We start from the raw sequence: 27,824 nt of genomic DNA, 5'->3' as shown, positions 1-27,824 counted from the left end.
TCCCCCGGCGCTGCCGCAGCTTCCAGGCTCCCCCGCCTGGCTCACGTTTCATTCTTTGGCAATTTGCCCTAATGATATCCCCGCGGAGCCCCCAGCCTCGCCTCGCCTCCCCCCCACACCGCAGCACGGCGCATCCATCCGAGCGAGCCCGGCACGGGCAGCACACGCCGCAATTTCCCACAGTTCCTCCAAAGACGCTGGCCTGGTGTTTCAGGTTTACTTAGGATCTTAGTTTTGACCCCAAACAGTCTATGTTACAGAGCTATAACTGTCCGTGTAAGATGCCCTGGAAGCTACTTTGCTGCTTACGCATTTTTCAGGACGGCTCCTGAAACATGAGACTTTTTTTTTTTTTTTACAAGCAGAATTGATCAAGGTAATATGATTCAAGATCATACATGGCTTTACGAGCATCGTCCGTCTTTGATGACTTGAGCGTGTCTCCGTGTGGCGGGTCCGCGGCCACTCACTGTTGTTTTCCTTTCACACCTTCTAGTTAACCGCCTGTCTGCACGGCTCGGTCGCCCTTCTGTACCCGATGTACTGGCAGCACATATACATCCCGGTGCTCCCCCCGCACCTGCTGGACTACTGCTGGTAAGTCGGCTGTGCCGGCTCCGGGGGCCCCTGCTCGGACTGGGAGACGCGCTTCCTCTGCAGTTTAAGCAAGCTTGGAGTGCTTACTTACGTGTGTGTATGTGAATGAGACCTCTCAAACCTGCCATGGAGATCAGTAGCAAGTATTAAAAGGTGGTTTTATGAAGGGCAGAGTGGTTCTTTCCAAAGGTAGCAAAAATCTGTTCTTGGCAAACGTGAAGTTCTTTAGATTTCATTGAGTTTGTTCTACCATCATTGAGATAATTAAATGCACAGATAGAAGCTGACCCAGTCTTAACAGCTGTGGTTAGATACATTTTGCAGAAGTTGTAGTATCAGTCAGAGAGCCCATGTCCCAGGGGTCAGAATCTGTCTGCAGAGTCCTGGAGAATCCAGGCTGCCTCTGTCAGAGCACATGTTCACCCTCCACCCCAGAGCACGCTTTCCCACACACGCTTCCTACAGTAGCATGCCTGGTACCAGATACCCGCAGAGGGCTTGCCTCGAATGCGGGGTTTCCCTGAGTTCCTGGTGGTGAAGTCAAAGCCTCAGCCTCGAGCCACCATGAATAGCAGTGTTGACACGTGTGGGGGTAATTCTGAAACACTTCTTGGCATCAGAAACACCTGCTGGTGATCTCACAGTCTGAATTCTGCTGGGCCTCCAGAACTGGCCCAGTCCTCTTTCCTGGAGGCTGATGGGGAATTAGACCCTCAAACGGCAGCCTTGTGGTCTTCCTCGGGACTTAGGGCAGTCATCTTCTGCAGGCAGAGCTCAAGTTCTTAAGCAGTCAGATGAAGTTTTTTACTCTGAACCATCCATGTGCATATGGCTTCCCTGTGGCTCAGATGGTAAAGAATCTGCCTGCCAAGCAGGAGACGCAGGTTTGATCCCTGGGTCGAGACGATCCCCTAGAGAAGGAAGTGGCAACCCACTCCAGTATTCTTGCCTGGGAAATCCCATGGACAGAGGAGTCTGGTGGGCTATATAGCCCATGGGGTCGCGAAAGAGTCAGACACAACTTGAGTAACTAAAACAACAATAGTCCATGTACGTGCACGCACACACACACAGAAAGGAAATGATTGTGACCATAATATATTTGTTTTTATCACAATCAATGTTACTTTAAAAAAAAACTCTTAGAAATGAAGTCGTTATTTTACTTTCTGATTGCATGAAAAGCACATCAACTCAACGTGTTTAAGGGTTGAAATGACCTAAGTTCATACAATGAAGTTTTCTATCAAGTTTTTATGACCAGGCCTCTTCCGAACAAATGATTTTAATGACAGTTCGTATATTTGGCCACATATCAATTAAAGCCACCTACTGTGGGCTTCCCCAGCATGGTAATGTTACTAGTATTAATAATGCCATGAAGTAAGTTTCCAGTGACTTCCCGCTGCCATCCTGCCCTTTGGGTGCTGGGAGGCAGAAACAGCTTGGCAGGAGACTAGGTATGTGGTTTAACTATACTGCAAAGCACCACACACACGTCTGAGAGTACAGCTGGCTCTAGAAATAGCTGTCTCGGTACTCACTTTAGAGTCGTCTTCTCTCACCAGCGTACTTGGAATAGACCAGCATCCTCCAAGGCAGGATCCGCGATTCTTTCACATCAACATGTGCAGTAGACCTTTGCACATAGTATTCAGCAATTAAAACTTACTTACTTTCAATAATTTTGATAGAAGTATTAGAAGATGCATTGCTATATGATTTTTAAAAATCTATGCCAAAGTAATGGCTCAAGAACTAACACTTCTAATTGTGAGGCTTAAAATTACATTTTGTCATACATAATATTAGTGCCATTTTAATTTTTCAATAGAAAATGTTCTGAAATCTTAGGAGGTCACATCCCTTTAGGTTCCGTTCGCTGTAATGATGGCACATTTAAGACTTCCTGAAATGCTGTGTTTAGAAATGATCACTAACTCTCTCCAGAGATGTCTTCCTGATGCTTTCTAACTCTGCCCACATGTCCTTCTCTTTGGGCTGCTTTCCCTGAAATGAAGGAAGCTTGTTTCGTATCTTAGTCATTTCTGACCTCTGAGATAGCCCCTTTAGGACAAGTTCTAACAGCCTGTGTGCTAGGCACTTCCCTGGTCCAGAGAGCAGAGCCATGGTAATCAAGCAAGAAGTTATCTGAGAGTTCCTAAACCTTAGGGTCACCGTGACGGGCTCCACTTCTAACACAGGAAGTGGGCAGTGTAATCTACATTTTTTTTTTTCCAAAATAGCTGTCTAAGACTCCAGCTCTCTTTCCTTGTCAGAAAACTCCACAGACTGAACTAAGAAAACGATTTTCTTCTCTCTGCATCTTTGCCAATGATCTTAGCGTCATACTGATGTGTGTGCTAAAGGGAGAAAAATTTTAGAGATCATCCCTTCAATCTCATATTTTCTGAGGAAAGAAATGTTTATATCCCCCTCCAAAAATGGCACCAGGAAGGTGTGATGGGCTGGCTGTATATTTGCCAACTCTTGAAGGTAGTTGGACTTGCCCAGTCCCGAGGCAGTCCTGGCCCCTGGAAGTGTGTCTCTGGTATGGCCTAGACTCGGAGGGCCGCGATGCCATCTTGTGACCGTGGGTGAATAGCGCATCTTGGTCGGCTGACAGAGGCTTGCTAATTGGTCAGCTCATTCCTTCATTAATCCATCCATTTGTGGACCTGACATTTAGTAAATGTGTATTTGCCAAGCTGTAAGCGTGTAACATAATGAATAGGACTTAGTTTCCGTCCCCTGGGGTCCCCAGATAGGAAGAACTTCCCATGTTCGTGCACCAGCTGGTGCATGTGGGGAGCCCAGAGGAATACTGTGATGCCATAGGGTTTATGTCCAAGGCACATAAAAGAACCCCGATCGGAGCACCCAGGAGAAGTGCCCACCGTCTGTTAGGGTAGGAAATGACACCGTCTGTGTTTTCCCTTCCTCTGCCGGTATAAGGGGAAAATAGGGAGTTTCTGTGTAACGGGTATAAAGTTCAGTTATCCAGCATGAGTAAGTTTTAGAGATTTGTATAACATCATGCCTTTACTTAACAATTACACTGTTGTGGAACTAGAATTTTGCATGGTAGGTACTGATGAACAGGACAGAACACGAAAGGAGTACTTTAATGTAGGAGGCCTAGAGTGACTTTGCCACACGGCCTAACCTTCTGAGTCCTGAAACACCCCCGAGGCACTGTGAGGCCATTACCAGTATGTTCATTTGTGTGAGAGTGGTTGAGTCACCGTTTTTATGTTCTCTATCTATCTGATTCTTCTTCTTCTTTTTTTTTTTTTTTTTTTTGAAAATAAGAGTTTTAGCTTCTAAGAGAATAGGTTTGTTTGTTTTTTTTTTCAAATGGAAAATTATTTTGTTTAGACTACCCTAGGTTAATAGACTACTGCTGTTACGGTCTACCCCATGGGTGGCCTCCATAAGAAAAACCTAGAAAGAAAAAAGCTACTACAAAGTAATTATTTTTTATTTTTCAGTAAAGATTAATTGCTACCAGAAAGAGGCTGCAGTCATAATAGAGCCTTCTGTATCCTGTCTTTGCAAAATAATTCCATTGACAGAAAAATCTGGGATGGTTTTGCGCATAGATGATAAAACATCTGTGTTGCCAAGGATCTTTCCCTGACTTATTAACGCCCTAATCTAATTAGGAGATTTCAGCTAGGGTAGCAAAACTACTTTTCATGAGATTTGGCTGACTTAATATTAGGATGTAGGCAATCCAGTTTTCATAACTATTCGGTTTAATCTGTATTCTGAAAAACATCATAATTATTTTAGGAAAGTGTTTTCTAGATTAATAATGTTTGCAGTCCAACATGTGTGTATTTTGGATTTTTCAGAAGTTAGTGAGATAAAACCACGTAGAGATACCAAGTGATCCCACAGAAAAAAGTTTCAGTTATTTTATGGATAGATTTTTGTATTGGATTTTTATTCTGACTTACCATTTTCTGTAAATTTATTGTTTTTGCTTCGAGAAGTAACTACTAGCTTTCATGAAGTTTTAAAAGTGTTATCTAAGGTATATTTGATAGGACTCCAGTCGGTTAGCTGTTATTTTTGGCACTGATATTTTAAAATTTGATGCATCCTGCCCCTCAACATAAGTAAAATAGATATAATAATTATTATTTTTAAAAGGCTTAAATAGTCTGATGAACACTTATTATATTAAAATGTGCTTTGAGATCTGAGACTCCATGGTCTTCCTGTATTATGAACTTTGTGGTCAGGTTTCCTAACCCAAATTGGAAAATTATGCAGTAACTTTAATAAATTTGTACAATTTTGTGAAAGTTGCCTGAACCCAGTCATGGGAGCCCAGAGTAGTTAGAGGCACACGTTTTCTATCTTCTGTGGAGTCCCAGAAGGAATCCCAGGGGTGAGAACTTGAATGGGGAACCGACTAGCCGCCTTTTATTTAAACAAAAGTGCAGTAATCCACATGTATTCCTTCTCTCTCCTTTTGAAGGCAGAAAATCTGTTAGATCTTCAGGATATCAAGGCCTATAAACAGTTCTCGACTTTCAGTCAAATGAAATATCCAGAATATCAGATCAATTCCAGATGGCCCATTGCATAGACATTTAAAAAAAAAGAGAGAGAAGGAACAAAGCTACAGAAGACAAGGACAACTAGGAATTAAAATCTAGGACAACGCCAACAGGCTAGTGAAGAGTTAAGTGAGAATTAGAACCATTCTTTCTTTATGTGAATTCTGGATGTGTGGATGTTAGTGGCAAGCCATCCGTGAACAAATTAGGAACTGTTTGAGTTTACTTTGAAAACTGTGGATCTGCCAAGGTGCCAGTTTTGTCTGGTTCTCAGTAGCAAAGTGGACATGCCAGACTTTGGACAGCTCAGTTCTCATAATGACAGGAATGTTTGGAAAATTATGCAGATCCTTGGAAAAAGAACATTATCTGTTTTCATTAACAGAAAAGGTTTGCATTAAATATAACACAGAGATGTATATAAAAGAAATGCCAAAATGTTTTATTTTAAAATAGCTGCTAACTAGCATATCTTCTATCACATTTGTAGACACTTGTTCATTTTCATGTTTCCTTTTTAAATAATAATTTCATTTTGAAACGTCGAGTTGAATAGTTTCCTCACTGTATTTCATGAGAAATATTTCTGAAATTACTAGTAAGCCTTGATTTTATGTATCATGAACATCATTTAATGTCTGTATTCTCTGCTAGAACATAAGCCCCACGAGGGAGTGTACTCTGTACCCTCACCCCGTGCCAGCTGGTGGTACCTGGGTCTGCTCCCGATACTGTGTGGAATTAATTAACATCACTCTTAAACTTACTAGAGCAATTTAAAATTTATTAAAATGATAACTTTAATATCATTATAAGTTAAATAAATTATATTCATTTAATATTATTACTAAATATAATTTTATATGACAGTTGAAAGTGGGATACTTAAGAACGTATGGAGTTTAAGTAAAAGGCACAGTACATGAGTGGGAAGATAGCAGAGAAATAGGATGGTAAGAATGGTGGAGGAGGAAATTACTTCTCTTTGCACCTTCAGTTCCCAGACTGTACCTGGCACACAAGTAGGTCTCAGTAAACACACTGTGACTGACTGACTCAAAAATTTTGGTGACATAGCATGTGTGAAACAATGAATATATATTAATGAAATCATGTAAGAATCTAATTGAATAAAAAATTGTACAAATAAGTGTGAATAGATTTGATGATTCTTTAAGATATATTTGATAGGAAGTATATGGAAAAGATTCATCTTAGACGATGGGAGACCCTGATATTCTCCTTACATAAAAAAAGGTTTTTTAAACATTTTAACTCTTGATTTAATTATAATTCTGTGATTTTATATACATCAACCTTAATTTGAATATATTAGTAGCCTCAGATTAAATTTGAGTTTTCTGTATGGAATAATTTTGACTATCTATGATGTGCTATGTTAGAACCACCCATTTATAAATGTATTTTTTAAAGCATTCTGAATTACTGTATCGTTGTTTCAGTTTTAATGAACTCTGTGAACATAAACATGTGTATTTTTAATTTAGTGCCCCCATGCCGTACCTGATTGGAATACACTCCAGCCTCCTAGAGGTGAGTATCTTTCAGACATGAGATGAATTAATTCGTAGAAGTAATAGTTAAAACAGTTGTGTTTTGAGAGAATATCAGTTGAATAGTACAAGGAAGGAACTAGCTGCATATTTAGAGTATACGTATGTGATTGTTTTCCAAAAGGTGATACTGAAATAATTGTATTTAATCAATATGCACAGTGGCCACCTTCAGTGGCCTCAGACCCACAAAAGTAGGTTCTGTTTGGTTGCAGTCATGTGTTAAGTTTTGTTTTTTCATTTATTTTTATTAGTTGGAGGCTAATTACTTTACAATATTGTAGTGGTTTTTGTCGTACATTGACATGAATCAGCCATGGATTTACATGTGTTCCCCATCCCGATCCCCGCTCCCACGTGTTAAGTTTTAAATACTGAAAACTTAGTCTTTGAACCATCTTTTTTTTTTCAAACCATCTTCTTGATGACGCTTGATATCTTTTATATCTGTCTCTCTTTCAGAAGATATATTTCTATATTTTAAAAGCGAAAATTTTTGTAATTATGAATCATAAAGGGCAAATTTTTATTTTGTGAACTTCGCTATAATCCACTGTATCAAAATTTAACCAAAATATGTTTTAATACACTAATCATGAACTTTTAGAATATAGCTTTTCTAAATGCAAAACAGAAAAAGAGACACAGATGTACAGAACAGACTTTTGGACTCTGTGGGAGAAGGCGAGGGTGGGATGTTTCGAGAGAACAGCATTGAAACATGTATATTACGTAGGGTGAAACAGATCATCAGCCCAGGTTGGATGCATGAGACAAGTGCTCGGGCCTGGTGCACTGGGAAGACCCAGAGGGATCGGGTGGAGAGGGAGGTGGGAGGGGGGATCGGGAAGGGGAACACATGTAAATCCATGGCTGATTCATGTCAATGTATGACAAAAACCACTACAATATTGTAAAGTAATTAGCCTCCAACTAATAAAAATAAATGGAAAAAATATATATACTATACAAAAAAATAGAATATAGCTTTGCAAAAAAATTTAATTTTCAGTCCTGTTGGGACTTAAAATGTAGGTTTTTGTTTTAACTGTCTATTTCAGAGTGAGTTTTGTCATTTGTTGTCACTGTGATGAGAAACCTTGAGCTTTAAACACCTCAGACTTGAAATCAGTGAGATTTCCAGAGAGGACAGCTTATGAGATTAGTTCCTAAAAAGTAAACAAGAGGCTTGGGTTAGTTGCCTGGCATCATTATGCCAGCTGATTTGTTTTGTTCAAATAAATTTCTTCTTTGGCTGGTTGTCCATATTGTACTTTAACCCAGTTTCTGATAAGCAAACTTAGTGAGTTAGATTTGGTTTAGTGATTAGTCATTATCACTGTATCAATCCTCACTTTGCTGCTCAAGGAAGATCCTGGGGATTATTTTTAAAACTCCTGAGTATCTTTTGTGTAGAGAGTATGCTTCAACCATTAATAAAGACTACATCTTAATGAATTATAGTGGGTTTAGTTTCTTTTGAATTTTGAAGCCTGGGTTGCATAGCATGATAACTCTGTATTTTGCAGTGAAAACAAATTGTATAAGATAAAATATAAATGAGTAGGTATTTAATCTGCTAGTAGAGTGTAGAATATATGACCAGCATTTTATTCATTGGTAGTTTGATTTCTTGGAAAAATCTAACTATGGTTGGTTGGTATGATTCTTTTTTAAAAAGTCATCAAATTTGATTTTGATGTTAGTACACATATCTCTTTATTTAACATACCTAACAGAACACACAGTTTTTATAATACATTTATTTATGCAGATGGAAAATATTTGAAGTGGTTGACTGTACCTGTTTCATTATTTTTCATAATGAGTCTATATCCACTTTTTAAACAAAAAGCTTTTCCAAAATACTGCAGAAGGTAGTACATGCCTTAAATATTCAATAAAATTTATCACGTGTTTATCAGACACCTGTAGAGAAAATCATTACCTTTTTACAGAAGCAAATTTAAGAATTTTTTACTCCTTAGAGTATTGTCTTGGAGAAGCAGTCCTTTCTACCTTCCTAATGGCTCTTCTCATGAAGCCACAATTAGATCATCTGGCATCTCTGCTCCTTTTATACTCTGAACTTATTAAGCTATCTTTATTTGGCTTTATTTGGTTCATTTGGCTGAATAGTGAATGAGAAACTATAACAGGAACTTCAGGATTGTCTCTAAACCAGTTGGGTACCATTTAGTAACTTTCTTCTTAGTCTTTTACCAGGAGATACACATCCTGTTATCAGAATCCCATCCTTATTATGACATTGTTAGGCAGATTTATTTTTAGCTAAAATTCTAATCTTTAGTGCTTTTTAAATTTTACTGAAGTGGTATTATAATTAAAATACAAATATATTTACACATTTTACATATGAAATAGGACTGGATAATTTTTCGCATTTTGTTTGGCTGCAAATATGACTGATTTTTTTGTTGGGGAAGAATTGAAATGTCCTCTTCCCTCTCAGTCAAGAAGGTTTCAACACTTTTTATCAGTTTTATAAAGACTTTTAATAAACCTAATTGTTCAAAGATATGAACTTAATGTTTTTCTAAACCTTTTAAAAATTATTTTTATGTGGTCATAAGCAAAAGCTGTCTAGGAATCTCTTTTTGAAATGTAAGTTTGCTTCTGAAATGAAGGGTAAGGGCGTTTTGTTCCCCCTGCAAGCTAGACTCTACGGATAAAGTCCAGGCAGACTAAGACCCGTTAGTGACGGGGAGTAAGTCAGCAGAGGCCCCCAGTACGGGGCTTACGTCATCTGCTGGTTCTGGACCAAGCATTGACCAGCTCCACAGCGTCGCTTGGCCGCCGCTGCCGTGGCCCTTCCTGGCATCTGTGCTCAGGTGTGCTGGCCTCACCTGAAGGAGGGCGGCGTGTGGGGGCGCCCGCACGCTGGGCGGCTCCGCGTCTAGTGTGGTCCTCAAGAAGGCTTCCGGTCCATGTCCTAATAGTATCTTTTTATTTTTGAAGGATAAAAAGCACATTCTCTCGCCACACTTTCTTACTCTTTCCCCATCAAAACAAGTTCATGAATTTTGTGAGACAGAAAAATATGGGACAGAGAAAGAGGTGCCATTTCATAGGCCATCTGACCTTTTATTCTTCTTTAGAAAAAAAATAGCTAAAGCTAGGTTTGGAAGGAAATAAAAGAGAAAATAATCTGAATTTTTTAAAAAACAGATTTAAATTACATGCTATTTCCACCCCTTTGCTGGCTTATGTAGAATTGTTCTTACTTTAGGGAGGCTCAGTGTATTGATTTATTGAAATGAATACATTTTTCATTCTTACCGAGTGTTCCCTATAACAAATTTTAATGTTCAGCTATTATTAGATTTTTTTAATCTAAGAGAAACTTTGGAAAAAAGTATGCATTTCATACCAAGACTAATTTCTTTTATTCAGAGTTAAAGTTATTTCCTTTATTCAGAGTTAAACAGTGTTACTGATGTTATAAACATTTTGGGTTCACAAAACCATTTCTCTGGGCTATTTAGATGAACTCACTTCATCCCTTGAAAAATATATCAGGTTTCTGGATTATCTTTACTGTTTCTGTTTAAAAGGGCAACTTAGAATTGAAGATGGAAATGAAACTTAAGGTATACTTTTCCCATCTAAATGCCATTAATATACACATATTTTTCTTCATAAAATAGGTTATTTTTGTAGTTATGCTGTAGTTGATTTGTAGATAACCACATATTTACATATGTAAATCTCTTTTTCATATACATGTGCACATGGAAAGGAGATGAATTCATAAATATTTGGCACTATTATCACTATTATAAGTGATTCTCTGTTAATTTCTTAGAAATGGCCATCTTCTGAACCTTACTTTAGAATAATTGTAGTGTCTTTTACAAGACAGAGTTTCAGAATCATGTGTCCCCTTGAGAATCTATATTCCACATAGATGTTATGGCTTTCTTAACTCATAAAAATTCTTTACTCTAGACTGCCGTTTTCCTAGCAAATTTAGCATTCTACCCAGTACACAGAGATTTGAAATTCTAAATAGATCACAGAAATTCCAGTCTTGGCTAACTTAAAAGATTGTCCTGGCCAATTTAATATTTAGGGTGTTTAAATTGAAAAATGTCTGTTATTCTAGAAGGTCACTTTTAAAACTATTGCACTGAGATTAATTGGTCGATTGCTAGTTGAACTATGCAATTATGGAATTCTGAGTTGATGGATATATTTCATTAATGTATATATTACTTATTTTCACTAGGGAATAACATTTGCTATCATTTAAATAAGACTAATAGAATTATATGATTTAAGTAGACATATTAGTTTAGATAGGAAAAATAAACTATAAATGTTTCTTTAAGGATAAAAATTTAATAAATTCTAATTTACTGTCATTTGTGCATGTTTTGAGATAATTTGGCCATTTGACTGAGCTTTCAAACAAATATGACAAGTCACATAGTTGATCTGATAGGCTGTTAAATTTGATTATATTAATTTCATGGGATAAAGAATACAACAGATTCTGTATTACTGCTGTCATTTTTTCTTATTCAACTTTCACTTATAAGTCATCATCAACTTACACCAAATTGATATGGAGATAATAGAGGAAATATTTACTAATTTAAAACTTGATTTACTACTTAGTCATATTTATTGTTTCATGTTAACCCTGAAGTATGATTTATGCTAAAAATAGCTCTAGAACTGGCTAAAGTTCCTGTATCATAGGATTGAAATTCAATTGGTAAAATTTAAAGAATATAAATATTTACAGTTTAGTATAGTTGTGCCTATTTTGTATTTGTTGTAATATCTCTTTGGTAGTTACATTACATTCAGTTTCTCCTAACTAAATAAATATTTTTGAGTGAGTAAACATTCTATTTTAAGTATTTTTACTCTTACCTTTTTGAGTGGTTGTAGACAGACTTTCTCATAAGGCAAAATTGTTTGTATTCTTTCATAGTGTAGAATTTTCCTTTTTTTCTAAGGCTAATGAATTAAAATTAATTTTCTCTAGATGTCTAAGCTCGTGATTGTTTTGGAAGGAAACTGTACTAAGATGTGTGTTTATAATTGTGTTTTTTAAACAGAGAGTGAAAAATAAATCATTGGAGGATGTGGTTATGTTAAATGTTGACACAAACACTTTAGAATCACCGTTTAATGACTTGAGCAGCCTCCCAAGCGATGTGGTAAGTGTGGAGGGTGTTTTGTGGTGAACATACGTATATATGTTTTCTCCTGGACCCTTGAATCACCAGGAGTTGCTTTCCCACTTTTTCTATCTGAAATAAGCAGGGCTGACGATGCACATGTGGTGTGAGAGGAAGCAATGGAGGGAGAGCCTCCGTTTGGTGTTTTCACCTTTTGGCAGTCGAGGGGATGTCGAATGGAGCATCACATTCCTTATTGTAAGAGTAGGATCGTAATTAAAAAGCTCGATGCATTCATTAGGCAGAGTTTCTTTAAGCGCAAGTCTCTTCATCTCATCTTAATCATTATATTACAAAGTAGGCATTTCTGTCTGCCTAGTGGCATGTCTTGCAGAAGAATGAGCGAGTTTTTGAAGGCAAGAAGAAGAAGGGGGCCAATTATCGGCTTTTGCTTCCCTGCCACCTGCCAGCGCTTTTCCTTTTAATTAATGAGCTGATGGCACTGGTCAATATAATAAGAAATGCTTGTACAGTTGGGGTCAGAAAATTCTGGCTTTGATCTCCCTCAACTTTCTGAAACATTTATTTGTTTTCTCTAAATTATTTCAGTTTTATTTTTAATCTTTTCTCTCCTGCTGAGGGCCGCAAGAATGAAAACCTACACTGTTTGTCATTTGCTCTGGCAGAGCACAGACTGCTTACTTAGGATTCTATTTGTAAATTAAACTGCAAACCCAGTTTGTCATAAAAGACATCTGATCCTTTTGAAATGACGAAAACTGTCTTTTGTCTGTAAAGGCTGATAAATTAAGTGCCAGCTCTCTTTTGGTCTTTGATCTTGCAGAGGTTTGTGTGTGTGTGTGTGTGTGTGTGTGTGTGTGTGTGTGTGTGTGTGTGTGTGTGTGTGTGTGTGTGTGTGTGTGTGTGTGCACGTGTGTGTGTCTGCAGCTTATAATAGGATATATTCTGTATTTTGTGTTAAGTGGTTTTCAGAAATGCATTTTTTTTGGCCTTCGTATTACTTAGAACAGGGTACAAATGCAGATTGTACTGCTTCTGTATATATTCTAATGTCTATTTTAAAATATCTATGTAACATAATTCTAATTTAAAATAGCTCCATTTTAAAAATCCATTTATTCAGATATATTAAAATTTGGAAATAACCTTCAAAATATTATTTTCGGTAATATTGCAAGTACTTTGAAATCATTATTATGTTGTTTGAGTTTTTAATTATTTTTTTTCAAACTCAAAAAATACAATAATACTTGCCTTGATTGCTTTTATGGCTGCTGATAGGAAAAATGTGACTTTAAAGTCAAAATCTGATTATTTATGCCCATAAATAACCTAAAATACTTGCTGACCTTGAAGCAAATTAACTGAACTACTTTATCTCACTGTGGTAAAATTTGTGCTATGTATGAACAAATCCAAACCCAGGCCAGTGAAGAATTATATTATCTTTTTAGCTCATTATAACTAGATTGCCTCATTATAAAAATTCTGCAGAAGCTGCTAGAAAGGATTAGAGTTGTTCATTTAGAAATCCATCAAAGTAGTCTTCACTGGATAGGGACATAATTATGAAAATAAAGTCCCAGTTTTTAGGAGTGTTTTCCTTAAGTGCATATAGTCCCCACAGTTAATTCTCTAAGAGAGGATTTTTTTTTCCTTTAAATGAGGAAGAATAAGAAAGAGAAGGAGACGAAATCAGCTTTCTTGTGTTACATTAAAATGTTTATAGTTGGCTCTAGCGATAGCTGATCATTACCTTGATGACAACAGTCTTTAATAGTAATTTTTTGATGGGTGATTCTGTTCAAATTGGGAACTGCTACTTTCCTAGTAGAATTAGTTTGATATTTAAACATTTACTTAAATATGTGAAGTTAAACAATATTCACAAATGTAAAAACCTAAATATGTACAATGATAGAAGGGATCATCCCACTGGTTAGTTATAAGCAACAGTTAATTAAACATAACCGAAATAGTAAAGAATATTCACAAAAAGGAACTCTGCAAGGTGATGTAGATATAGCTATTGTATTTGTATGGTTGAAATCAGACTGCAGACTAAAACAAATTTGAAGAATGAATAAACTGAAATAGTTCTCAGATGGAGCTAGGACTGTTTACTGAAAGTGTGAGATGTTTTCAAGTTATAATCCTTTTCTAAAAATATTTCAGGTGGTTGTTTAATCCATCTCTAAGCTTTTTCATCAGTTTTCCAAAGTAGGAAAGAGTATCTCATATAGTGGGGAAATATGATAAAGTATCACATCATACTTCCTTTAGTTGTAAATGTTTTGAGTGAGATGTGTTCAAATCACAAATGATAGTCCTGAATTTTTTTGTGACTTAATAAAATATGCTTGAAGCCTGAAAAATATTACTGTTGGTATTGTTTGATAATTTAATAAATTAACTGATATTCAAACGGGGGCCTTTTAAAATCATTCACCCAAACATTTATACTTACAGGCTAGATGACTTTCTGTGCATATGCACTTTATTATCGTGTCAGCTTGACCAGTGGTCTTGGCTGTTCAGAGGTCAGTGGTCACAGTTGTCCTGAATTACTAGTTCTTTTTTCCTGTGGACCCTCTGCTGTGTTGCATGCTGTAATCTTCTTAATGGCTTCATTCCAATATTCACACATAATATTTTAGATTTATTGACTGTTAGAAATACTACCATGCCAGTAGCAGTTCCGCTGCTCTTAAGGTATTTAAAATTGGAAGAATAAATCAGGCCAAAGCTTTCAGGAACCCTTTGTTTTCCTTAAGGGAAAGGAAAAAAACCCTCTTCCTGTCTTCTGACAAGAACACTTGTTTTTCGATTTCATCATTTCACTATAGATTTGGATCATTAAAAGAAAAAAAACAAATTTTATTGGGAGTGATTTTAACGATATTGATAATTACATGGAATAACTTTTAAAAGCAGTCGACCCATTAAAATATACTTTTGTAGTTTTTGTCTGCAAATACATTGTGATTTTATTTTTTTTTTTAGTGGCTATGCCAGATATTGGTACCTTCAAATATATGTAGTTTGAGTGTTTTGAAATAAAAGAATAAATTTTACGGCTATGTAACAATATCAGTTGCAGTTACTGTTATTGTGGTATGTTTTTAAGTGGGGGTAGACAGAGCCAGTTTGTATTAAATAGAACACTTGAAATCTCAAATGAGTTCATTTTAATTTAAGAAAATGCACTATTGAGACCTCCTCCATTGCAAATACATACAGTATACAAATTTAGTTTTGATTATGTAATAATTTTAAATGTATTTCTAGAGTATTAGTACTCATTTAAATTTTTATCATCCTTAACATTTTAAAAAAGTAATTTGGAGAATTGTTACTGTTTCAAAAATGAATAGGATACCCCACTTGTGGGAAAATTAAGCTAATTCAAATTATAGTGAAATATAGGAAATCTGTCTTTATGTGACTATTCAGTTAAAACAATTATAAACTTAACTCTTATAGAAGAAAGCTGCTTAGAATTGACATCTGAAAAAGTCACATGTATTAGAATATTCATTACTTAGGAAAGCAAATTTTGACCTGCATGGCGTAACTGTCTTTAAATAATTTCAACTTACTAGTTTGTGAAAAATAATATACTCTGAGGCAGGTCAAAATACTTACCTCTATGCTAGATGAGAGGGTGAGGGCACAGAACTCTACTGTTCCTGGTGTGGCTGGAGCTTTATTTCATGCAAGTTGATTCCCAGACTTACAGCCCGAACACTACTGCATGGTCCCTCTCATAGAAACATGATGCACAGAGTACTGAGTACCTCCTGTTGATGAAAAAGTCCACTCTCCATTCTAATCTTGTTAAAGAAATATCATTATGACCTATTTCACTTAAATTAGGATTGTCAGCACTGTTTTAAAGACTCATTTTCATGTTGTGTGTAATACTTCTGGAAACTGATTTTCTATTTTCTATCTGAGGTTGTGTAGAAAATACAGCTTGCACACTGAGGCGTTATTGTACCCTTCACGGTAGGCCTCAGTATGTTACAGGATGGTGACATTCAGTGTAAAGCATATTTAATTATTAAAACACTGAAAAGGCCTTATTATAAAATAGAGTCCTCTAAAACATGGTGCATCTGAGACTTTGGAGTATCACACCAGGGACTGGGTTAATGGTCTTACTATGACATGAACAGGAAAGGCACAAATTGCTCCGATTAACTAAAAATCACTACAAGCCTAAAAAACTAAAGGAAAAAAACCCAAACTCTAACTAAAATTTTTAGATCATCTAGATTCAAGTGAGTTAATTCATTTGGGAATAAGTTTGGGAAAGAATTGGCTTTCTTGGAGAATTTTTAAAAATCAGTTTAAATTGAAGTATATAAATAAATTTAACTCTTAACCAACTGTACAAGTAGGTCAGTAAATATGTTTAATTCACTGGATATTTACTCTAATCTAACATGAAGGTTTAATATGTTAAATTGTCATAATATATGTTATAAAGAAAACAAAGAGGCCCCAGAGAATATTCTATTAGTTCCAGGTTTGCCAGCACCCTGCTGTAATCCTTATCGTGTTTAGCAGTGAAGGAAGCCCCAGCAAACCTCCCAAGTGTCCAGATGAGAGAGGTAACAGTTTGACTCGGGTTCTAGAGTGGTTTCGAGGACGTTGCTTTGTTTAATACGGTAGACTCCAGGAGACGCTCCCTGTCCAGCTAGTGGACCAGGCACCGGGGCAAGGCCCTGCTCACAGCCCCGGGCCCCGGGCGGCGGCGGCGTGGGCGGCCGAGGTTGCGCTTCTTCCGCCCTCTGTAGCGGAGGTTGCTCCGGGTCCCTGTTAGAGTTGCTTCCTAGAAGGCTCTCTAAGGGTGTTTCCATCTGACTCCCGCAGCAGTGACGGGGAAGCCTGGGAGCGCGTTACCCTCGTCCTCTGTGGCCGGAGGGCCATGTGTCCCCTGGCCCTGGAGAAGCAGGGCGTGGTGGCAGGCACCCGGCTCCTGCCCCGACTTCCGCCGTCACAGGGGCTCCCTTTTCTTCTCAATAGTTATTTTCAGAGATGAGACTGTTTACAAAGGTGTGTTGTTTTTGTTTTTGTTTTTGTTTTGTCTGTGAGTACGAACAGATCCTGCTGTGTTTTCCTACTGTTTTCTTGATGTGTATTTTTCAATATAAACTTTCAATACCAAAGTGTAATAAAACAAAAATTAAAAATGCAAAATCTTAATTAATTGGGCTTCAGGCATTTAAAAGATCTTCACTGTTTTCTCTTGGCTGCACGGGAGAATCAGTCCAGCCCTGCTCTGCCCTCCCTTCATGTCTCTTTACATTTGCCATTTGAAAGTTGATTTATAATTTGCTACTTTTAGTGATTTTTTTCAGTGCTCATGAGTTTCCTTGGTTTTCTCATGGCTTTTCATTTCCGTCTAAGTTAGCTAGCCTTTCTCCTAATATCTTTTTTTCCTCCTGTGTCATCTTAAAAAAGGCACTTCTCTTTCTTCTTGCTGCCTGTGTGTGTGTGTTTATGTATTTAATGTAAAGACCTTGATTTTGGTTTTAAAATAATTGAAAGATTTTTTGTGTGTGTTTAAGTTCTTGACTCTTCCATATTTGAGAGACTTTTCGTGCACATGATGTTGTAAGCACTGTCATGATAGTGGGTCCCAAATCCTGCTGACATGATGACAACTTGGTGGACATCTCCGTGAATTCCAGTCCCTGGATCCTGGGCCCCATCACAGATACTCTGAGTCAGTCAGCTAGAGAAGTTAGGACAGAGGTGTGCTTGGACAGCTTGTTGATTTGTTCATTCTCTCATTCAACAAATACTGATGAGGCACCTACTACATGCGTGTATTGTGTTTGGAGCGGAGTGGACGAGAAGATGAACACTCTGCAGTCCTGAAGCTCACGTTCCATCAGCTGAACACAAGCCCCTGGCCACACCAGGTCAGGTGGTGCAGGGAGATAACTGGCTAACCCAGCTAGGTTATCCAAGCACCCCTTAGAACTTAGGGTCTCTGCTACCAACGAGAGGCTCAGGGAGATGCTGGTAGACTGACAGCCCCCCTGCCGTAAGAGAGCCGAAGTGAAAATAGCTGTAGTCAGGCCAAGAGGCCACTGTTACCTGTCTGTAAACTCACATCTGCCTTTTGTGGTTCAGCCCACGATGTCAGAACGTCTGTGCAGAGCTGGCCTGAACGGTAGGTGTGAGAAAGCCACGCAGAGTGGGAGGAGGAGGAATAAGCGCATGCAGAGGTTCTGCTGTTGGCAAATTCAGGGAGAGAAGCCCTGTGTAGCTGTGGTGAGATGCACGGAAGCGAAAGTTACACCCAGTGAGGTGGCAGAGACAGCAGGCGTGAGAGCGGAAGGTCGCTGGTTCTTGTTCAGGACTCCAGGCTCTACTGGGCCTTCACTGGAGATCTGTAGCAGAGGAATAATAGCGCAGGCCACTTAGGCTTGTAAAAACACCATCCCCAGCTCTAGGACGTAAAGATCCCTGGGTCTGACAAAGCAGAATGAAGCAGGAAGATGGGTTAAGAGACCGTTTGCAGTGGTCTAGGCGAGAGATGATCACTACTTGGACTTGATAGCGGCAGGGATTTGGAGCAAGGTGGACGGATTTGAAAGCCATATCAGAGGTCTGATGGCTGGGGCTCGGTGACGTGATGTGCTGCTCATGGAAGATGCAAAGGGCGCAGTGTCGAGAGGGCCTCCGAGGGGCCTTTGTCGGCTCCTGGATCTGGGAAGTGACATTGCTGTTGAGACACTGGCATGACGTTGGACTTGAGAAGGAGTCAGAGCGGTCTTGGTTGTCTTCATTTTACGATCCCTCTGAAGGGAAAACAGTTGTAGATGACACCATATTTTAGGTTCCAATAGGTAATTTAAGCATTCAAAGAAACAGTGTCATGATGCCCTCTGCCAGTGTATCATATGTTTTTCATTTAACAAATGTTAAAGGTTAGTGTTTTAATCCTTAAATAGAAGCATGTTAGAAAATTGAGACAGAAGGGTTCATTTTATTGCCTAAAAAACTGAACATTAGAAGGATTAAAGTGTAGGGATTTAATTTTGGATTAATATAATGACTATAAGATGTTTCATGGAAGAATAAAGAAGATTTTAACTTTGTAACTTTTTTCTAATGCAAGATATTACTTGAAGCATTAGCTCTTCTAAATGTATGTAGTTTCTGGAGTAGAGTTCAGTTAGGAATATGGATACTTAAAGATATCACAGAGCCATGTCAGGACACATGGTTTATCCCATATTATTCTTGAACATTTATGTTACCTTCTGTTCTTTACCCTGATGTTTCTCTTTGTGATCCTAAGAAGTGAAATGAAAATTAGTGGGTTATAGTGGTTGATTTATTTTTCCTGAGAAGCCACATCTGAAAGTCAAGTTGAGAGAAAGACCTGTCACTTCCATGAAAAATCTCGGCTCCTCTGTGTCACCTCCCTTCCTAACCCCGGTTAGCAGCACCGCTTCACTGCTCAGGCCACGTGCGTGTAGCTTGCACTCTTTTAGTTTGTGCCTGTTTTCTGTGTTTACTCATGTAATTCCCTCCTTTTGCTCATAGTCAGTCAGTGCTAAGAGGGCAAGGGTGAGAACTGGTAATATTATTCACGTTGCAGTGAACTCTCAATGTGCTTAGACCCAGGCTGTAAATCTGGCTGCTCGGAAGCCTGGATGCTCATTGTATGAAAGGAATCTGAACACTTGATAAGAGCAGTGAAATTATGTTTATTCTGAAGTTTTTTCACATTTTTTGGGGGGAGGGTCTAGTATGAAACCTAATTAGACTTAAAAAATAATTTATATACAGACTAAGTATGTAAAAGTAAAACATCAGGTTTGAAGTCATCCTCAGCCATCAAACATTGATTGCAGCTGACTTTCTGAAGAATAAAAAGAGAAAACAATGGATACTTTTTCAGGAGGCAATCATAGAATTTTGTGATAATAGCCGTGTTACCAAAGTTTCAGGTGCTTTGCTGAATTCAGTTACATGTGAGTATAAACTTCAGGATATAATGGAAAGATGTACATTTATGTCAAAACTAAATGTAGAAGTTTGGGAATTAAGCAGAAAATGCTATTTCCCAGACCAGGTATTTTAAAAGTGCAGAAGATACATCACCTTTTTTTTTCTAATTAAAATATATATATTAAAATCTGCTCACAGCTAATTTGCCCTGCAAAGGGCAGTGGTAACTGGTGATAACTTACTCCCGTGGGTTACAGTACAGAAAAATAACAAGGTTGACAGTTATTTATATTAGAGTAGTATCCTCATATCTGAAGCTGACTGTTAAAAAATGTTTCATTTTTACAGGTTGTTTCTGAGCTCTCATGGGTGCACGCAGAAACACTTAACTCACTGCCCCTCTGGTCTGAGAAACTGGGACTGCCACCCGTCTGCTGACGGTCGAGGCTCACCTCGAGTCAGTCAAGGAAGAGCCCTTCATGTGCAATTTTAAAGGCTGAAATAATGTAGAAATAGGCAAAGGAAAACCTTAACCATACTTCTTGCAAGGCAGTTTTTTTAGTCTCGCACGTCTGTATGAAATTGTATGAATAGTATGTTCAACATGAATAGTCTGTTCATGTAAAATAGCACAGTCCACATTAGAAACATAATGTAGGCCACATTTGCAATTAAAAATTTTCTAGCAACCATGCTAAAAAGCAAAAAGAAATAACTGAAATGAATTTTAATGTTTTATTTAACCCAGTATATTCAAAATACTATTTCAGCATGTAATCAATAAAAATGATTAGTGAAGTAGTTTACTCTTTTTATGGTACTGTCTTCAAAATCCAGTGTATTTTTTTTTAACACAGCAGCTCTCAGTTTGGGCTAGTCACATTTTAGGTGCTCCTGGGTCTGGTTGCTACCCTATCAGAAGTTCTAGAGCAAATATTTTCTTCTTTCCTATGTTCTGTAGAGCTCTTGATGGAATTCAGGAACTGACACTGACTAATTTTGGAAGTGAAGGCCACGTAGTTCCGATTTTGTTTAGGAAGGGCTTGTGGCAATGTGATGACTACCCTGGAAAACTTGCTTAGCGGTTCAACAGTCAAGGACTTGGGGTAGTAAAGGCTGGGGAATGGCCTGACTTGCTTACAGGCTCTGCCGGCACAGGTGTCCTGACCATCCTAAGGATTCTTGATTGGTGGAGAGCTGAATTGTCACTTTCAGGTCTTTTTTTTTTTTAAAGGCATTTGCTCCATATACTTTATAATCTGTACAACAACCCATCAGCTACAGATTATCCTTTTTTTTTAAGGTTTTTGTGTTCATTTCTGTCTGCACCAGGTCTCTCTGCTCTGCGGGCTCTGGAGTCGCAGGGGCGGGGCCCCCTCCAGCTGCCGTCTGCAGGCTTCCCGGGGCCGCGGCTTGTCTGGTGATGGCGCCCAGGCTCACTTGCTCCGTGGCGCATGGGGTCTTCCCGGATCAGAGATGGAGCCTGTGTCCCCTGGGTTGGCAGGTGGATTCTTAACCACCAGACCAACAGGGAAGCCCCACTTTCAGGTTTAGAAAATTACATCTAGAGGAACTCACTTCTGCAAAGATACAAGGCATGGCGTTTAATTTTTTTTTTCTAAAATAAACATAACCCAATTTTATTTTTATAATACTTTGGAAGACTAGAATGTTATTCTTTGCATGATGAGCCTTTCTAGGGGGCATTAATGAAATACACGTGTTGATTTCATCCCCATTGTTTTCTTTTAAAAAGGCATTTGGAACTTAACATTATTACTATCTTCAGAATATAGGACATTAAGTCAGAGGTTTGTTTTTGCATCCTTCAGCTGTATTTATTTTTGAATATGTGGGTTACCTAATAATGTGCATTTATTGAGGTTAGATTTTAATAATAACAACTTCTTAAATCCTAGTTTATGCACTTTGTGGGCTAAGTGAATTAGGCTCTAAACTTTTATCTGGATCTGTGGAGCTTGGATATAAATTGAGAAGATCACAGCTATGGGGAAAGACCTATACTGCAAAGGCCTTTCTGCATAGATTATGAGCATCTTAACTCAGTAATTTTTTCAAAACTGTGGTTATAATTGGACCCAGTGGGGGTCTGTGTCTTTGATCAGATCACAGTGGCTGTGACTTTACACTGGAAAATGTCACTCCTGTGAAGGTTTATCACCTGTAGAGCTGGTCCTGCCTCTGATGCTGCGTTCATTTCTCATTAGCATTATTCAAAGTTTGGTTGTTAATTAGGTTGACACTTCAGTTACAATCATCATCCACAGGAGCAGTCAGGACTGCTTGTATAAAGAAATGTAAATACTCCTCCTTGCACATATACGCAAAGGAGGAACAGCGTTGTTAATCTGGTAGTATCTGTCGTAAGGACGAGAATATGCCCTGGTAAGGGAGCAGGCCAACCAGAACTCGTCCCATCCGTTTTTTTTCTTAAGAAAACAGGATTTCTACGTGACCTCATGTTCCCAGGTAGAGCATTGCTACGGAAGGTATTTGAGCATCACTAGTACTTTTTAAGTGTACAAGGTGAGGTTTTTATGTGGGAAAGGAATGTGTCAAGTGAACTGGAGGCATGGGAACAGATCATATCACGTCCTCTTGTAAAAAATAGGAGTACACATCAGGAATATGATTGTGGAGCTGGTGGTTTACTCACCAAGTCGCGTCCGACTCTTGAGACCCAGGCTGTAGCCCGCCAGGCTCCTCTGTCCATGGGATTTCCCAGACTAGAATACTGGAGCAAGTTGCCATTTCCTCCTCCAAGGGATATTCCCAACCCAGGGACTGAACCCCTGTCTCCTGCACTGGCAGGCAGATTCTTTACCACTGAGCCACCTGGGAAGCCCCAAAATATTAATACACAGGATCTGAAATTAAAGGATGCAAGTGTATGAAGAATTATAGCAAACATAGGTGCCTTTTAAAAGTATGCACATTCTAGATCATACGTTTTCCTTTGATTTAGAAACATTCTTAGTGGGATAACTGGTTCATAAGGCAATAACATTGAACTAGAATCCTGCAAATGTTGGTGGGAAAAACTGGACAGAACTAGGTTGAGATCTCAGTTTCACCTCTTGGTAGCCAAATATTAAGGACAAGTCAGTCCACACATTTGAGCCCCTGTTTGTTCGTTCATATATGGTAACATGAGTACCTGGCGTGGGAAGACTGTTCACATCAGATGGGACAGTCAGTGTCTAACGAGCGTAACAGAATTCCCTACTGGTGCTTAGGTTCTCAGTAACCTTAACTCCCTTCCCTCTTTCTATCTAATAACGCTGAAAACTATTCAACAAGTGACTGGAAAATTATATGTACAAATGAGGCTTCCAAAAATAAAATTTAACAGCCAGTGATCCTGAACGGCCTGGAACAAGTAACCTTCCGTAGCAGAAACAAAACGCTCCCCCACCGGCTCCATCTCCAAACAAGTAGACACACGTTGTAATGGCTAAACATCTGCAGGAAAGCGGCTCACAAGCAGTTTACTGTAAAATAATTAAAGCTTATTTATGTCGGGAGGCCTTGGGGATCAAAAAGGAGCGCACAGGCCAATTTGCATTAGCACATTACCGTGGGCCCCTGCTTCCCTTTCAATTAGCAGGCCAGCAGGTGCTGCCTGCGGTCAGGACGATAAGCTGACCCGCGGGTGCCGCGGCCTGCCTGCGGATCGGCTCATCCCTCGCCGTACCAATTTCCAAGGTGTGAATGTAACGATTCCTCTCTGTCACGCAGGTCTCGGCCCTGAAAAACAAACTGAAGAAGCAGTCCACAGCTACGGGGGATGGAGTGGCCAGGGCCTTCCTCAGGGCGCAGGCGGCTTTGTTTGGATCCTACAGAGATGCTCTGAGATACAAACCTGTAAGCGTTTCCCTTCATCACTGTTTTAATTTGCTCTTGGGTGGTTCTTTGGAATGGGGCAGAGAATGAATCCCTTGAATACCCCTCACCCTAAAAAGTTTCATAAGGGTTTTTGAAAATCCAAAATAATATGCTTAAAAACATGGTGTTCCTTCTCCAGGTTCTTGACCTTTCGGGTTTAGCTCAACCTTTAGTTAAGTATTTCCCAAATTCTCTTGCATATAGCACCTTGTTTACTGTTCTGAAATTGGAATTCTTACCTCTTACCTAATGAACTGTGTTAATGCATTTTTGAGTGACTACCCAATCTTGCTAAGATTACTAAGAAGTTAACCAGACAGTTGAGTTTATTAGTTTAGAAATGTCAAGTACAATCTGAAGATTTAAATGTGTTAGAACCTGGACATTTTGCAATATTTAGAAATTTATTGTCTTCCTAACACTTCTCTAAGTGGGCCTCTCTATTTAGCATATCTTAGCTCACTTTGCCATTTCCTTTTTAATACCCCTAAAATGGTTTTATGTAGAATTGTGACCCACGTTGTTAAGTAGCCCCAAAAGATATAAATTAAAATTTTTTTTTCCTCTGAATTACTGGCTAAGTATGTTAGTCTGATTTTACTAAAATGATTATATTACCTTTTTGTAACCAGATGAATAAATGGATTAAAAATATTGTTAGTGATAAGACCTATTATCTAATAGGAATTCCAACATTGTTAGGCTGTGTAATGTCAACCCATTTCTTTATTCCTTCTCAACTTCCATATCGTATTTGTGAAATGAGAATTCTTACGTCCCCTCTGGGTATCTTTCAGGATGAGTGTGTAAATTGTGTCATAAACTGTGTGCGCTAAACAAGCACTGAACAAACGTGAGTGGGTTGTGTGCGTTCTGAGCTGACTTTCAGATGACTGGTTCCCACCCAGTGGCTCTTGTACCTCTGAAGAGTTACTGAGTCACAAAGAGAAGTCTGTACATTTATAGGCAGATCAGCTGCTGTCTCTAGAAAAATGCATATGGTCTAATTTGCTTGCTAATCTTTTTGAAATGTGTGTATATTTTTTAAACCATGATGTAGAACTCATAGTACCATACGCAGTATATATAACTTACGTGGGGAGGTCTTCAGAGATTATTGACAGTTATAGGGTCTCATTCTTTGAAAGACTGGAAACCAGTCATCCATACTACAGTGGAGCATATTTATTAAAATTATCAAACATCAGTTAAAACATAAAAATGAGTTTCAAAGACAAAATTAGTGATTGATTTTGGATGTCACATGTTTTGGAAAGAGATTGGTTTCAGATTTACAGTTACTGGAGGAAAGTTAAAAGTATCACTTTGCTGGAAGTTTGCCACATTTAAAAACGAATCTTTATAAACTACATTTTTCTTTTTATTTTCTTTTTTAAACTTGTAAAAGACTTCAGATTTGAGGAAAGCAGACTGAAGAGAAAATTTTCTTAAATGATTTAAATTATCAGTGTTGTTAGATGCTGGTTAAAATTATAGAAAATCCATGTTTGACATTAATTATTATAATTTTTGTAGCTTAATTTTCTCCTTCTTTGAGCTTAATTAAACAGATGGGGTACTAGGTTTCTGACTTTTGTTTTAAGCATCATGAAAGCCAGATTCTCAGTATCTGTGGGAAAATATTTAATTTTGTCAGGGAGTATCTTTCCTGTTTATTGATTGCATTTTGTGAATTTGTTAATTTATCTATATTTTTCCTTTTTATGTGGGTGTTTTCTCCTGCTCTCTTTACTGCTGGTTCTGTCTAGGAGTTGGAGGATAGTGTTTTCATTCTGCATGTCTTTCCATTTCTTTGACTCAGTCTTCGAATGAAAACTTAATTTTTAAAGTATGCTGAATGTACTTAGACATTTTTTTCTTACGTATTTTCAAAATAAATAGTTTTTAAGGAAAATTATTTATTGTATATAAAACACTTGTTATTGTCTCAGGTATTATCCTTACAAAAACTCCTATATTCTGAATTATTGAAAGCACATTTTTTAATTTTATGCAGTCTTTTTGACATTTACATAATAGGCATGTATCTTCAGTATATTTTCTGAGCAATGTAAAAAAAAAATGAGCCAAGTTTAGAAGTTACAGTTATATCATGGATAGCTCAGTTGCTAAAGAATCTGCCTGCAATTAAGGAGACCCTGGTTCAATTCCTGGGCTGGGTAGATCCCAACTAGAGAAGGGATAGGCTACCTACTCCAGTGTTCTTGGGCTTCCCTTGTGGCTCAGCTGGTAAAGAATCCACCTGCGGTGCGGGAGACCTGGGTTTGATCCCTGGGTTGGGAAGATCCCCTGGAGAAGGGAAGGGCTACCCACTCCAGTATTCTGGCCTGAAGGATTCCATGGACTGTGTAGTCCATGGGGTCGAAAAGAGTCGGACACGGGTGAGCAACTTTCACTTTCACTTTCATCGTAAATATATTTTGGTGGCTGTTGTTCAGTCGCTCAGTCATGTCTGACTCTTTGTGACCCCGTGGCCTGCAGCACGCCAGGCTTCCCTGTCTTTCGCTAACTCCCAGAGTTTGCTCAAACTCATGTCCGTTGAGTCGGTGATGCCATCCAACCATCTCATCTTCTGTCGTCCCCTTCTCCTCCTGCCTTCAATCTTTCCCAGCATCAGGGTCTTTTCCAGTGAGTCAGCTCTTCGCATCAGGTGGCCAAAGTACTGGAGTTTCAGCTTCAGCATCAGTCCTTCCAGTGAATATTGAGGGTGGATTTCCTTTAGGATTGACTGGATTTACCTGTCTATTCCAACACCACAGTTCAAAAACATCAGTTCTTTGGCTGTCAGCCTTCTTTATGGTCCAACTCTCACATCTGTACATGACTGCTGGAAAAACCATCTTTGACTGGACAGACCTTTGTGCGGCAAAGTAATGTCTCTGCTTTTTAAAATGCTGTCTAGGTTTGTTATAGCTTTTCTTCCAAGAAGCAAGTGTCTTTTAATTTCAGTAGTATCCTCCAGCTGAAAGTGAAAGTGTTAGTCACTCAGTTGTGTCCAACTCTTGTGACCCCGTGGACTGTAGCCCGCCAGGCTCCTCTGTCCATGGAACTCTCCAGGTAAGAATACTGGAGTGGGTTGCCATTCCCTTTTCCAGGTAGCAGAGTACAATTGGTAAGAAAAATATTACAAAATAACTTTTAATGGATGTGAGTTCTTTAACTAGATACTACTTTTTGAAGTTTCATGACCCACTCTTTCCTTTGCATTTGACAAAATTGAGCCTATTGATCAGGTCTGTGATGGCCCAGAGGCTCAGGGCCCTCCCTTTGTCTGCCGTTCAAGGCCCTTGTAAGGGGCTGTGTCTTCCTTTACTTTTCTCCTAAGCTTTGGCCTCAATTCAGAGAATTTTGCCTGAGGCTCCAAATGTCCTGAGCTCCTCAGGCTTCCAAACCCTCATTTCAGTGTTCTTCCTTCCTGGCAGTGCTTCTATCTGTCTGGCTTCTAACAGCCATCTAGTTTCTTCATGACCCTTTAAGATGTGGTTCATTCTACCCTTCCTTTCTATGAACTGATTGTATTTCCTTTCCTTAACACATTTCTTTTCCCTCTTTCTACATTATTTATTATAGTTCTTATATTATTATTTTTACTCACATCCAGTTCAGTCGCTCAGTCGTGTCCGACTCTTTGCGAACCCCATGGACTGCAGCATGCCAGGCCTCCCTGTCCATCACCGACTCCCAGAGCTTGCTCAGACCCATGTCTGTTGAGTCGGTGATGCCATCCAACCATCTCGTCCTCTGTCATCCCCTTTTCCTCCTGCCTTCAGTCTTTCCCAGCTTCAGGGTCTTTTCCAATGTGTTGGATCTTCGCATCAGGTGGCCAAAGTATTGGAGCTTCAGCTTCAGCCTCAATCCTTCCAATGAATATTCAGGACTGTTTTCCTTTAGGATGGACTGGTTTGATCTCCTTGCAGTCCAAGGGACTCTGAATTACATTAATTGACGCTTACCTACATTAATGGTTTTGACTCTTGCTTACATTAATGATTTTTTAATTGCTA

General features: G+C 38.6%; 1 protein-coding gene across 4 annotated transcripts in view; it reads left to right on the top strand.

The window, feature by feature from the left end:
• Nucleotides 1-27,824, top strand: part of DENND1B (DENN domain containing 1B) — a 278,593-nt gene that overhangs the window by 171,023 nt on the left and 79,746 nt on the right. For all 4 annotated transcript variants that reach the window (XM_043922760.1, XM_043922761.1, XM_043922759.1 and 1 more), the window contains 4 exons: nt 497-597; nt 6,677-6,722; nt 11,833-11,934; nt 23,653-23,778. In XM_043922760.1, the coding sequence (XP_043778695.1) occupies nt 497-597; nt 6,677-6,722; nt 11,833-11,934; nt 23,653-23,778 (375 nt within the window). The remainder of the gene's footprint in view (nt 1-496; nt 598-6,676; nt 6,723-11,832; nt 11,935-23,652; nt 23,779-27,824) is intronic.

This window comes from Cervus elaphus, chromosome 14 (assembly GCF_910594005.1).
Source record: "Cervus elaphus chromosome 14, mCerEla1.1, whole genome shotgun sequence".
NCBI lineage: Eukaryota > Metazoa > Chordata > Mammalia > Artiodactyla > Cervidae > Cervus > Cervus elaphus.
This window is presented reverse-complemented; position numbering and strand designations above follow the sequence as displayed.